This window comes from Sorex fumeus, unplaced genomic scaffold, assembly GCF_029834395.1.
Source record: "Sorex fumeus unplaced genomic scaffold, SorFum_2.1 ptg000107l, whole genome shotgun sequence".
In the NCBI taxonomy this organism is placed as follows: Eukaryota; Metazoa; Chordata; class Mammalia; order Eulipotyphla; family Soricidae; genus Sorex; species Sorex fumeus.
Window position 1 is genome coordinate 2,299,984 of NW_026606164.1, and position 13,175 is coordinate 2,313,158.

The window sequence follows — 13,175 nt, forward strand, 5'->3', positions numbered from 1 at the left end:
GATACAGATACAAGAAACATAAAATTCTGCATTTCTGAAGTGCACCACTCTTTGGAATTTTTCCAACCTGTGCACCTTGACTTCCTTCCAGAGTTCTCTGCTTCTAGGTAAAGGCCCCTACATCTCCCTCCTTTTTGGGGAGAGGAGGGGTCAAAACTAGGCTGGGAGACAAGGCAGGGTGGCCAAGTGGTGCCCAGGATCAAGCCCAGGCCTCCAGCCAGTAAAACTTGCCCTCGGCCCATTGAGCTCTCTGGCACTGTCTCTGGTACCAGATGCCCCACACTTGAGTCACAAGTGTCTAATGACAGGACAAAGGGCCCATTCTCCAGACCCTCTTCTCCTCCTCCTCTGCGAAAACTGACCCTTGGAGACCGGCTGGCCCTTTCACACATTGCCAAGCTGTGTGTGGGCACCTTTATCTGAAGATATGCACCATTTCCTGTGGTCTCAAACTGTCACAATTCACTTGTGTTCAGGAAGCATTAGAGAAAGGAGAGTAAGACGGAGACAATTCAGTAAATAAATTAAAATTGAGATATGTCCAAGGCGAAAACAAAATACCGAGCCCAGAGCAATAGCCCAGAAGGTCAGGGGCCTGCACACGGCCCACCTGGGTCCATCCCTGGCACCACATATGGTCCACTCAGGCCACAGCAGAGCCAGGAGTGACCCCTGAGCAGCCCAGGAAGCGGCCAACAACCAAAGCAGAAAACAAAGACAAAATACTGCCTTGGCCCTTTCGCGCGCCAGGTTCGAGCCTTGCTGAGAGCTGGCCCCTTCGGCTCCCAGCTCACACTGACCAAGCCCACCCGTCCGAGCGCTCCGCCTGAAGACTCCCTTGCAAAGACTAGGAACACGCGCATTCGACGACTCGGTGCCGGCGCGTCTTTGGGGCGGCTTCAGGATTCTCCAGGGCGTCTCCTGGGGAGGGAGGACAGCGGGAAAGCCCGCTCGGACAGCCGGAAAGCCCGCTCGGACAGCCGGAAAGCCCACTCGGCGCAACCAGGACCCCGGCGGCTTCCGCCCGCCCCCCGCCCGCCGCGGGCCGCCCGAGCGCATACCAGAGGCGGGAGTCACCGGCCACCACCGGGCGGGCGCGGGACGGCGACGTGGCCGCACGGAGGGCCAGGGCGGGAGTGGCCGGCCGCCGGGAGGGCGCGGGACGGGCGACGAAAGGCCAGGCCAGCAGCGCTCAGCCCACCTGGGCAGAGGAGGGGGCAGCGGGGCGGGCGGCGGCGGCCGGGCAGCGCCCTGGGGGACGGCGGGAGTCCAGGAGTGCGGGCGGACCCGGGCGGGCGGGTCCGGTGCGTCCGGGCGGGCGGGCGGACCCCGCGTGTCCGGCGGGCGGGTCCCGTGCGTCCGGGCGCTCCCCGGGCCCCCAGCCGGGCAGTCCCCGCCGGCCCCGCACTCACCCAGGCGGGCAGGTCGCAGGCGCGCACGGCCGGGTGCACGGCGCGCTCCTCGGCGTCCAGCAGCGCCCAGGCGCGGCCCAGGCGGCCGGTCCCGAGCCCGCGGCGGCGGCGGCGGCGGCACCAGGCGAGCAGCCCGAGCCCCAGCAGCACCCAGCTGAAGCTCAGGCCCAGGTAGCCCAGCGCGTACACGGGCAGCAGCAGCGCGAAGCCGCGCGCCAGCTGCGCCGCCAGCGCCGGCACGTCCACGCCGAGCGCGGGGCCCGGGGCCGCGGGGGCGCTCATGCCGGCGCCCCTCGCAGCGCCGCGGCCGCGACCGGATGGCGCCGCCGCTCCCGCGTCACGTCGGCGCGCGGGGCGGGGCCGCGGGGCGGGCGGCGGCCGTTGCGGGAGGGAGCCCGCGCTGCGAGCGGCCGGCGGCGGGCGAGCGGCGGGCGGGCGGGCGGGCGGGCGGGGGCGGGGCGAGCGGGCAGGCAGGGGCGGGGCGAACGGGCGGGCGGGGCAAGCGGGCGGGCGGGGCGGGGCGAAGGGGGTCAGGCAGGGGCGGGCCGAGCGGGCGGGAGGCGGGGCGAGAGGATGGGGCGGGGCGAGCGGGCGGGCGGGCCCACGGGCAGCAGCCGTGCGCGACGGAGCCCGCGCGCTGCGTGCGGCCAACGGCGGGAGCGCGGGCGGGCGGGGCGGGGCGAGCGGGCGGGGGGCGGGGCGGGCCGGCAGGCAGGGGCGGAGCTTGCGGGCAGACGGGGTCGGGCCGGGCGGGCAGGTAGGGGGTGGGAGGGCGGGCAGGAGGCGGGGCGAGCAGACGGGGGCGGGGCGCGGCGAGGGGGCGGGCAGACGGGGCGGAGCGAGAGGGCAGCCGAGGGGCGGGGCAGTAAGATAAGGGGCGGGGAATTAAGGCAGGGGGCGGGGGCAGTCCGTGGGGGGCGGGGCGAGCGGCCGGCCGAGGGGCGGGGGCGGTGGGGCGAGGGGCTGCGGGCGGGCGGGCCTTCTGAGCGCACTGCCCGCGCGACGCTTCCTGCGGTGGGCGTCGGCCCCGGGACCTGGGTGAGCCGCTCGTCCGCCGGCCGGGCTCGCCTGGGCTCCGCGGGGAGGGGACCGTGGGGGGCGCGGGCTGCTGGCTGCGGGCCGCGCCTGGGCGGCTCCGAGCAGGACCTCCGCGCCGCAGCTCCCCGCGCTCGGGTCCCGACCCGGGAGCTGGTGCCCGTGGGCCCGGCCGCGGGAGGTCCTCCGACGGGCGCCCTGCAGGAGGGGTGGGTCTCCGCGCAGGGGGGGGTCTCGGCCCTGCCCCCTGCCTGGCCCGCAGTGCTGCTGCCCCGAGCGCCTGCGGGGAGGCGTTTGGGCGCCGGCACCTGCCGGGGTCTCGCGCGGATCCGGCCGGACTTCGGGGTCCGCGAGGGCGGGCGCCCGGTGGTCTTAGCTGCGCTCGGCCGGCACAGTGCCTGGCGGAGCGGGCACCTGCCCCTTCACCCGGGCGGCTGTGGGGCCCTGTGTGCGTGTGCGCATGGCTGTGGAGGGAGCACGTGTGCAGAAGTAAAGCCGATTCCCACGTGAAAGACACCGCGGGCACGCGAGATGACGAGGACGGCCTGTGAGCTCCATCCCGCACCCCCACGCGTCTCTGAAGCGCCCGGGACAGGAATGACTTGAAGCGATGCTGGGTGTGGCCCCCTCCCAGATGCCCTAGGTGGAGCGCACTCAGCTGCAGAAAGAAGGAAGTGGTTTCACTGTTCTCACTCTTCACCGCATTACACTCGAGCATGTTGTAAATATGTCAAATGGTGCGTCTCCACCCTCTTCCCTATGCACTAGCTCAGGGTTCTGATGCCACCTTCTCCTCCACTGCCAAAGCTTCAGATCGACTGATCACTTTGTAAACAGGAAGGAACGTGGGTCTGTCTGTCCCATGACCTTTCTACTAGAAGGAATTGAAGTTAGAAGATTTGCACAGACACAGGGCACATGAAACATTCTGCAACGTGTTGGACCTGGCCCCTGGGATCCTGCCTGTGGAAGACAGCTTCCTCTGGGCCTTGGTCGTTCCTGACCCCCTCCACTGCCCCCTGTCCTGCTGACTCACCTGCCAGGCTATATGCTTGACTCCAGTGGGCATCTCAGGTTTCTGCCAGTCTTTACTCCTTGTACTCGTCCGTCTCCTGCAGCGTTTTCAGTGACCTCTGTTTCTATGCAGTTTTCCTGAAAGACACTGCTCTCTAGGGAAAGGAGCTGCGGAGAGCCTGTACAAAAGGTCTCATACAAAATCTTTAGTTCAGCCTCAAAAGAGCCACCCAAGTTTCAGGGATAGGGCAGCCTTCTGCTTAAGTTCGGTCCTTTTCTGTCCTCTGCTCTTTTGTTTGCTGGGGGCCTTACTGGCAATGCTCATACTGCTACTTCTGACTCTGCTCTCGGGGATCATTCCTGGGGGGACTCAGGGGACCGTATGTGGTACCAGGGATAGAACCCAGGCCAGAGTAAGTGCAAGGCAAGCACCTTCCTCACTGAACTCTCTGAGCCCTCTCTGCTTTTCAGATATGAAGTGAAGTGATCCTCTGTCTCTACTGTGAAGTGACTGCCACCCATGTCAATGACTTTGATTTCCATCATCAGTTTTTCTAGTAGTGACTCCCATTGTTTTAGACTCCCTCCTGCCCAGCTTCAGGCCTTATCACAACCCCATCTCTGCCATTTGGACCTTGGGTCCTACCAAAGCCTGCACAGCTTCACTGAAGATGGATGAAGAACACACGCCTCATTTCCATACCACCAAGAAGACCTGGTGCCCAACTTGTCAAGACTGCACAACCAGCCTCACTGCTTCACCAGGCAGAGAGGCCCCAGAGAGTTGTGAAGGACTGTCTTCATTATGCACAAGGTTGGCCCCAGTTCAGTCCCTGGCACAAATATTGTCCCCTTAGCACCACCACCTGTGGTCCCCAAACAAAACACAAGACTGCCTCAATTACAAAATTGACTTGACTGTTCTTCCTTTGATGCTCTGGTCTTCAAAGTTCTTTGGGACCTGTTTCCCTGCAGCATTGCAGGAACACCTGTTGGGTTGCTTCTATGGGTAATGATTCATAGACTGGGATCAAGGAAAGCAGCTTCTTGTTGGAGAAGATCTTACAGCCATGCAAAAGGGAGGCTAGACAGAGCCCCAAGGTTTGGAGCTGGAATAATTATGAACTTATTCCTTGACATATTTGCACAGATAAGATACATAAACTGGAGTATGTCTACTCTGAGTGCATGTGTACTGATGCATTATTTTACGTTTGTTGTTTCTTCATATTGTATCATCCAGTAGCGGATAAAAAAGCTCATTGAGGTTTCTCGGGACTTCAAGATGCCGCTCTGTTTAACGTTCATTGATTTAAAGAAGGCCTTTGATTCTGTTGAGATGGAAGCAGTCATTGAAACCCTAGCCAATCAGGGCATTCAAGCCCAATACATCAGGATCCTCCGTGAGCTGTATTGCGGATTCACTACCAGGATCTCACCATTCTACAAAGAAGTGATCGTTGACGTCAAGAGAGGGGTGCGGCAGGGTGATACCATTTCGCCGAAACTCTTCAGTGCCACCCTCAAGAACATCATGCGACGACTGGAATGGGAAGGAATGGGAGTGAAGATAGATGGTCGGCAACTACACCACCTCCGCTTTGCTGATGACATTGTTTTAATAACACCAAACATCAGCCAAGCGGCACAAATGCTGGCCGCCTTTGACCGTGAGTGTGGAAAGGTAGGACTACAACTGAATCTTACGAAGACAATGTTTATGAGAAACAGCCTCATTCCTGATGCCCCATTCGCTCTCAACGGAACAACCATCTCCGAATGCAACAGCTGCGTGTACCTAGGTCGAGAGGTCAACATGACAAATGACCTGGCACCCGAGCTTCGCAGGAGGAAGAGAGCGGCTTGGAACGCCTTCAAGAACGTCGAAGAAATAGCTAAGAGGACGAAGAACCTCCGGCTCCGGGCACATCTCTTTGATTCCACTGTTCTTCCTGCATTAACATATGCCTCAGAGACCTGGGCCCTACGCAAACAGAATGAGAACGCCATTCAGGTCTCCCAAAGAAGAATAGAAAGAGCTATGCTTGGAATATCACGTTTCACTCAAATGAGAGAACGAATCCGGAGTTCTGACATCCGTCGACGATCAAGGATCAGGGACGCTGTCTCATTTGCCAAGGTGTCGAAAATCAGATGGGCTGGTCACGTAATGAGATTTAAAGACGACCGTTGGACTAGAGCTGTTACTCATTGGATTCCACGGGATGTCAAAAGACCGCGTGGCCACCCACCTACCAGATGGTCAGACTTCTTCGTCAAGATCATGAACGATCGGTTTGAGGCCCTTCATGTTCCCAGAGCGAACAGATGCCATTGGGCTACACTAGCACACGACAAGGACAAATGGAGACGTTACTGGCGCCCGCTCGAGCAAATCGACAACTAACGGGAAGTTAAGTGATTAAGTGATAAGTATCATCCAGAAGCAATAGTGCTTTCCTCTAATAAAAGGAACCAGGATCTTCAACAAAATAGCTGGGTCCATGGTTGCAGCAGTAAAAGCACAAGCTGAGCCTGGAATATTTGCTATGCCAGGACGAAGGTACCCAGAGAACCAGGCGATGTCAGAGAACGTCACAGCCAAATTAAGGGTGGCATTTATATATTTCCACCTAGTGAGTGAATGAGGAGTTGTGAGATCATTGTGCAAAGCTGGAAGGACTAGAGATGAATGTTCACAGAACGAATGACAAGTGTGGCAGTGCAGAGGGAAGCTGCAGTCCCTGTGATCACAGAATGGAAGGAGGATGGCAGAGATGGCGCACTCCTGGAGTGGCCTCCTACAGGATACAAAGCTAAAAAGGAAAATGGGAGTTGGGGCGGGGATTGGGGCAAAACCCAGCCCCGCTCTGGGCATGACCCAACTCAAAATGTTGACTCTGAGGCTGTGTGCAGAGAGGGGCTGGTGCACTTCTGGGGCTTCTGCAGGCAGTGCACCCTGCTGAGGTCTTAGGGTTCACTGAGCTGACCAAGTCAGTCACCCTGTTTTCAAAGGAACTGTAATGCCTCCAGACTGAGGGGGCTGAGGAGACGGTGACTACATAAGTCACATGTTCCTGCAGGGCCCTGGGAGGGTTTGATGGTCAAACAGCAGATGAAGTGGTGAGGTGTCCTGGGCAAGGGCTATGGGGCAGAGGCTTGTTTGGGAGATGGACACTAATATTTCCATCTAATTAGTAAGATGACTCAGACTAAGTACAAGAAGTGTGTGGACAGACGGGAGATGGTAGGTATGAACTTAGATGTGGGAACTTAAGTGATGCAAACAAGGGAGGGTTTTTTTTTTTTCCACATCCTGCAATGCTCAGGGGCTACTCCTGGATCTGCAACTCAGAAATTACTCCTGACAGGGTTAGAGAGTCGATATGGGATGTCAGGATAGAACCTGCATGCAAGGTCAGCTGCATGCATGCAAGGCAAGTACCCTGCGCACTGTATTACTGCTCCAGCTCCCAGACCATGGAGTTTTTTGAACACTTCAAAGTTTGAAATTATTTCAGAAAGTATTTTTCAGTTCTTGGTATGTAGCTCAGAGGTAAAGCATTTGTCTTTCATGTGTGTGTGAGGCCCTGGGTTCCGCTCCTGGCACGGGACACACACACACACACACACACACACACACACACACAAAACCACAGTTATTTCATAAGTTCATGTTTATATCAAAAGGTGAGATTAAAACACAAATGTAATTCATTTTAATTTCTTCCTTGTTTTTGTGGATGAGGAGATGTGGGCCACATTTGGCGGTGCTCAGGGCTAATTCCCAACTCAGGCACCACTTCTGGTGGGGCTCGGGGGATCATGGGTGGTGCTCAAACCCAGGTCTGCCACATCCAAAGCAAGTGCCTTTCCCTGTACTAGCACTATCGCTTCTATTCCTTACTTATGAACTCTCTCCTCTGCTTCCTAAATCAAGTGAAAGCTCCTTGGTAGGAAATTGTGCCGTGCCCTCCCTCCCCTTGTGTCATAGCTCAGTCAGTTCAGGGTCTGTGCCTCAGTATAACTTCAAACTCTCCCCCCCCCTTTTTTTTTTCTTTTGGGTCACACTCCGCGATGCTTAAGGGTTACTTCTGGCTCTGCACTCAGAAATTACTCTTGGCATTGTTTGGGGGACCGTATGGGATGCTGGGGATAGAACCTGGGTCAGCCGTGTGCAAGGCAAATGCCCTCCCTGCTGTGCTATCACTCTGACCCTCTTCCCTTTCTAAACACAGTTGTTTCTCTATTTGTTATGTTTTGGTTTGGGGGCCACACCCAGCAATGCTCCAAGTTTCCTCCTGACTCTGTGCTCAGGGGATCATATGTGGTGCGGGGAATTGAACCAGGGTCAGTGACATGAAAGGCAAGTCCCTTAACCTGTACTCCAACTCTCTGTCCCTCCGAACCCACTGTGTGTCTCCACCTCTGAGAGACTCTTGGCAAGACTTGCTTCCCTGTGAGATGACCATCCCCATGGTTACATTTCACTAAGCACAGCTCTGTGTTGGCATGGGGAGTCCCTTTCCTGGAAGTCCAGATAGGTGAGATGGTGCGTATTAGAATCTCCACCTGAAGTTATCCAGTAAGTCCAAGTCCCATCTCCATTTTCTGACAGGAAGTTTTGGGACACACCTGGCTGGGCTCAGGGCTTACTCCTGGCAGGGCTCAGAGGACCATGTGTGGTGCTGAGGATAGAATATAGTTGCCTAAACTCCATTTTCATTTTTCTTATAGTCAGATCTTTATTTAAAAACTGGATCTGTTGGGGGATGGGACAATAGTACAGTGCAGAGGGCATTTGCCTTGCACATGGTCGACCCGGGTTAGATCCCTGGCATCACATATGGTCCCCTGAGCACCACCAGGAGTAATTCCGGAGTGCAGAGCCAGGAGTAACAACCCCTGAGCATCGCCAGATGTGATTCCAAAAGCCAAAAACAAACAAAATAATTCGGATCTGTCAACATTTCCCACCAACTCAGGGAGCAGAAACTTTCAGAGGCTTCATAACCCTTCGCTTCGGGGCTGCTTTTGTGGGAGCCTCGGCAGCCACTGCCGTCCTTTTAGATGCTTGCTTAGCTTTCTTTGCTTCCCTGGTAGCCCTGACAGCTTATTCCTGTTGCACCTTTCTAACTTCAGTTTTCTGATTCTTCTTGACCATTTTATCAGCAAGAGATGCACCAGTGACGGCCCTTTGGAACATGAGGGCATGGCAAGTTCTCTTCTTTTGAATCTCTTCCAGTTGTTCCTTTTTGTTCTTTCTTCTGTAGAGGACAGTCCAGTTTATTTGCTGACTCTTTCTCTTGGGCTGGAGCGATAGCACAGCGGGTAGGGCATTCGCCTTACAAGCGGCCAACATGGCCGACCCGAGTTCGATTCCTCCGCCCCTCTCGGAGAGCCCGGCAAGCTACCGAGAGTATTCGATATGCCAGACACAGTAACAACAAAGTCTCCAATGGAGACGTTACTGGGCCCGCTCGAGCAAATCGACGATCAACGGGAGGGCCAGCCAGCTTTCTTTCTCTTGGAATGGAATGCAGACTCGCATTCTGTATTGAGAAACAAACTGGAAAACCTTTCCATAGTTTCTGGTGTAGTGTCCCCCACGTCCACGGTAGATCTTGTACCCGCTGAAACTGCACAGCTCAACCCTCATAGCTGCAGCTCCCAGAGAGGATGACAGACGGCAAAGAGAGACCATTTCCATGTGTATTGATGGTGATTTTGAATATTTTGATTTTGATTGCCTTTCAGAGAGCCCGGCAAGCTACTGAGAGTATCCTGCCCGCATGGCAGAGCCTGGCAAGCTCCCCGTGGCATATTTGATATGCCAAAAACAGTAACAATAATGGGTCTCATTCCCCTGACCCTGAAAGAGCCTCCAATACAGTAGCGTTACGAAAGACGAGTAAGGAGAGGCTGCTAAAATCTCAGGGCTGGGATGAATGGAGACGTTACTGGTGCCCAGTTGAGTAAATCAATGAACAACAGGATGAACAGTGATACAGTGATTGATGGTGATGGGGTCTCCCAAGATCCAAGTGTTGTTGAGCTGTGGTCTCCCTGGGAGACCCTCCCCCAACGCCCGTGACCTCTCCCGAGGCCATTGTGCTGTTGTTAGATTCAGTTCATTGAAGCTGTGGGACCAAGGCCCTGGTTTTTTGCGGGTGGCCAGCCAGAGTCACTCTGGCGCCTTCATGCTGTCTCTTCACTCATACCTCTTGACTCAGTCATCTGCGTCTTCTTCCAAGGAAGTGGACAAGTCTCTGATATGTCCACCTCCTCCTGAAGTCAGACACACTCGGGACAATCTCCTTGGGGTTTTCAGTCACAGCCTGGTGGTCATGAGTCAGATTCTTCACTGACTCAGCATAGCCTCACCTCACCTGACCCTCACTTAATTTTGCTTCCCATGTGTCCCTCCTAAGGTTCATCTCTACCACTGAACCTCGCTCCCAGACGCACCCTGTGCCACAGCCCTGCGGTGCCCAGTGCAGAGCTACCAGCAGTAGGGCTGTTAGTATGTGGACTATGACTGATCTGTGGTGGGTTGACAGGTGAAACAGTAGGACAGAGAAGTGTAAAATGACACTCAAACACATAAGACATGGAAACCAGTAATATTTTTCTTGTTTGGCAAAAGACATCATTAAATGTGCTCTCACCTGTCTCTTTCCAACTTTGAAGTTGTGCCTGGTAATTTTTTATAATCACTATGTTGCTGACATTGTAACTCTAGTCAATTACTGCATTTCCCTTTCCTGACTCTCTACTTGTCCCAATATTTGTTTTCCTTTAGAAATGTTCTTTCTTTGAGGCTGGAGCAATAGAACACTGGGGAGGACGTTTGTCTTGCACATGGCTAACTAGGGCTCTATTGCTGACATCCCATATGGCTCCTGAGTCTGCCAGGAATGATCCCTGAGTGCAGAGCCAGGAGTAAGCCCTGAGCACAGCCGGGGATGATCCAAACCACCCACCCCTACAAATATATATATATATGTATGTTTATATTACATATATACATATACACACACACATATATACTGCACTGTAGCACTGTCCTCCTGTTGTTCATTGATTTGCTAGAGCGGGCACCAGTAACGTCTCCATTGTGAAACTTGTTGTTACTGTGTTTGGCATATAGAATACACCACGGGGAGCTAGACAGGCTCTGCCATGTGGGCAGGATACTCTCGGTAACTTGGAGAGCTCTCCATGAGGGACGGAGAAATCGAACCTGGGTCGGCCACGTGCAATGCAAACGCCCCACCCGCTGTGCTATTGCTCCAGCCCAAGGCAAATATATACGTGTTATATATATATATATATATATATATATATATACACACACACATATATATAATGTTCTCAGTCTCCCTAATTGGCAATTGCGCTTCCAGGTCCAACTGAAATAAACTCTACCCAACCTTGATCTTTCTTGCAGGCAGCTCTTAGTCACTTCCTTTTTCAACACATTTGTGAGTAGTCTCACATATTCATTACTTTTTAGTTGTTTGCATATTTTTCTCTCTTGGTAGTTATGAGTTATTAGATAACATTTTATTTAACTTTCTACCCCTAACATTCTATCATTACTCAGTGATTTGTTAAATATGATAGAAGAAATATGTTACTTAGAAAATTTTTTTGAGGGCCACATCTGGCTGTGTTCAGTTTACTACTGGATCTGCACTCAGGGATCACTCTTGGTGAGGCTTAGTGGACCATTTAAGGTGCTGGGCATAGAACCAGGGTCAGTCACATAGAAGGAAAGTAAGTGTCCTGCTTGCTGTACTATCTCTCCAGCCCTTAGAAAATCATTATTTAATAAGTGGAAGGGGAGAAAATAATTAAGAAGTTGAAGGGGAGGTTGAGGATATAGCTCAACAGTAGAGCTCTTGCCTTGTGAGGCCCTAGGTTTGAGGTTCAGCACCACACAACACAGGTAGTCAGGGATATTCTTTGTGGTTTTGGAGCCACACCTGCTGGTGTTCAGGACTAACTCCTGGCTCTGCACTCAGGGATCACTGATAGTGGGGCTTGGGGGACCATATGTGGAGCTGGGGTTTGAACCTGGGTCAGCTGTGTGCACGGCACATGCCCCGCCTGCTGTATTATGGCTTCAGCCCCCGTCAGGGATATTCTTGTTTTCTGTTTTGCTTTGTGGGCCTCCCCCGTGGTGCTGGGAACCTCCAGGGCTACACCTTGCAATACTGGGCACACCTCCAGCCCCAGGAGCTATTCCCCTGCCCTGAGGAGATTTCTTAATTTTCTCTGTTGTTATAATTACAAATATGATAGTGAGAAAGAAGACATAGCATTGGCAAAGCCGATGAAAACAGTGCCTTTGAGGAACTCCACTGTTCGGGGACTGAAGATTGCAGTTGCGAGAGAGCTTAGGGGAGAGAGAAGGGACTGCCTGGATGCGGTGGAGGGTGGGCTGGTCAGACAGCATAGGGGAAAGGGACACACAGACCCAGCCGCCTGTTGAGCAGGCTGGTGGCTTTCCCCACACTTCTAGCAGAGCATGAAGCTTTCAGTACCAGCTGTTTCCCCAGTTGACAGAGAACGGACAGGGCCTCAGCCCACCTGTGCCCTCAGACCAATGAACTGTCCTTTTCATTCTCAGCCTCATCTGAAAACACCGACATGCCTATGTCCTGGAGATGTGATGCAAATGAAAAGAATGAGCAGATGCAAAGATCTGGAGTGAAGCTATTTTAGAATTCTAGTGTTCTCTGGGGTATGGGGGGGGGGGGACAGGGCCCATACTTAGTACTGTTCAAGAGTTACTTCTGGCTCTGCACTCAGGAGTTACATGTGATTGTACTCGGGACCATACGGAATGCTGGTGACTAAACCTGAACCAGGCGTGAGCAAGGCAAGCACTGTGCTTGCTGTCTTGTTTCCCCAGCCCTTGAAGCTACTTTTGGCATAGATACCAAATAAATCCGAGAAATTGCAAGCTTTCTCTTCAAGAACTCTTTTTTTAAACTTTTATTTTTTAAAAAAATTTTATTAGTGAGACACCATAAGGTACAGTTGTAGACTTACAAATTTTTGTGCTTGGGTTTCAATTATAATACAATGATCAAATACCCATCCCTCCACCAGGGCCCATTTCCCACCACCACGGGATCCCAGTGTCCCTCCCACCCCCCATCCTCCCCATCCCCCCCTGCCCCTGTGGCAGGGCATTCCCTTTTGTTCTCTCTCTCCTCTTGGGTGTTGTGGTTTGCAAAAGAGGCATGGAGCTCTTCACAAGCTCTTTCCCTTTTACAGGCTTCCTAAGTGCTGATGAGAGGAAATGAAGGTAGTATTGTCGCAACCAAATCCAGCACACAATGAAATCTGAAGAGATCTTTGGAGCTATTAATTTATTTCAAGCAAGGAGCTGAGTCAATGGCCTTTGTATCCCAAACAAGAGGACACAGCCATAATTGTAAGCTGCTATTGCCAGTACACAGATGCATAAAAAATGTCTTCAGGGAACAGGAGACAGTACAGAGGTTAGGGCACATGTCTACCTGCACTCACTGGGTACCCCAAGGTCCTAATAAGCATCACGCAGTACAGCCCCAGAAGACCCTTGAGCACTGTCATGAAAGCCCCCAGCAGCACCGGTGAACCACGTATCCTCACACTGCAGGGCCTAAGCGGCGTGCCGCTCTCTGCCCTTCCTTGCACCAAGCCACAGGCCTGCTGGCG

General features: G+C 54.0%; 1 protein-coding gene and 1 pseudogene across 2 annotated transcripts in view; both read right to left on the reverse strand.

Moving 5' to 3' along the window:
• ESYT2 (extended synaptotagmin 2) overlaps window positions 1-1,757 on the reverse strand; it is a 68,936-nt gene extending 67,179 nt beyond the window's left edge. For both annotated transcript variants that reach the window (XM_056134789.1, XM_056134788.1), the window contains exon 1: window positions 1,413-1,757. In XM_056134789.1, coding sequence (XP_055990764.1) covers window positions 1,413-1,694 — 282 coding nt within the window. In that variant the 5' untranslated portion in view covers window positions 1,695-1,757. The remainder of the gene's footprint in view (window positions 1-1,412) is intronic.
• Window positions 1,758-8,424: 6,667 nt separating this feature from the next.
• Window positions 8,425-9,120, reverse strand: LOC130042674 (60S ribosomal protein L24-like; annotated as a pseudogene).
• Between the last annotated feature and the right edge of the window lie 4,055 nt (window positions 9,121-13,175).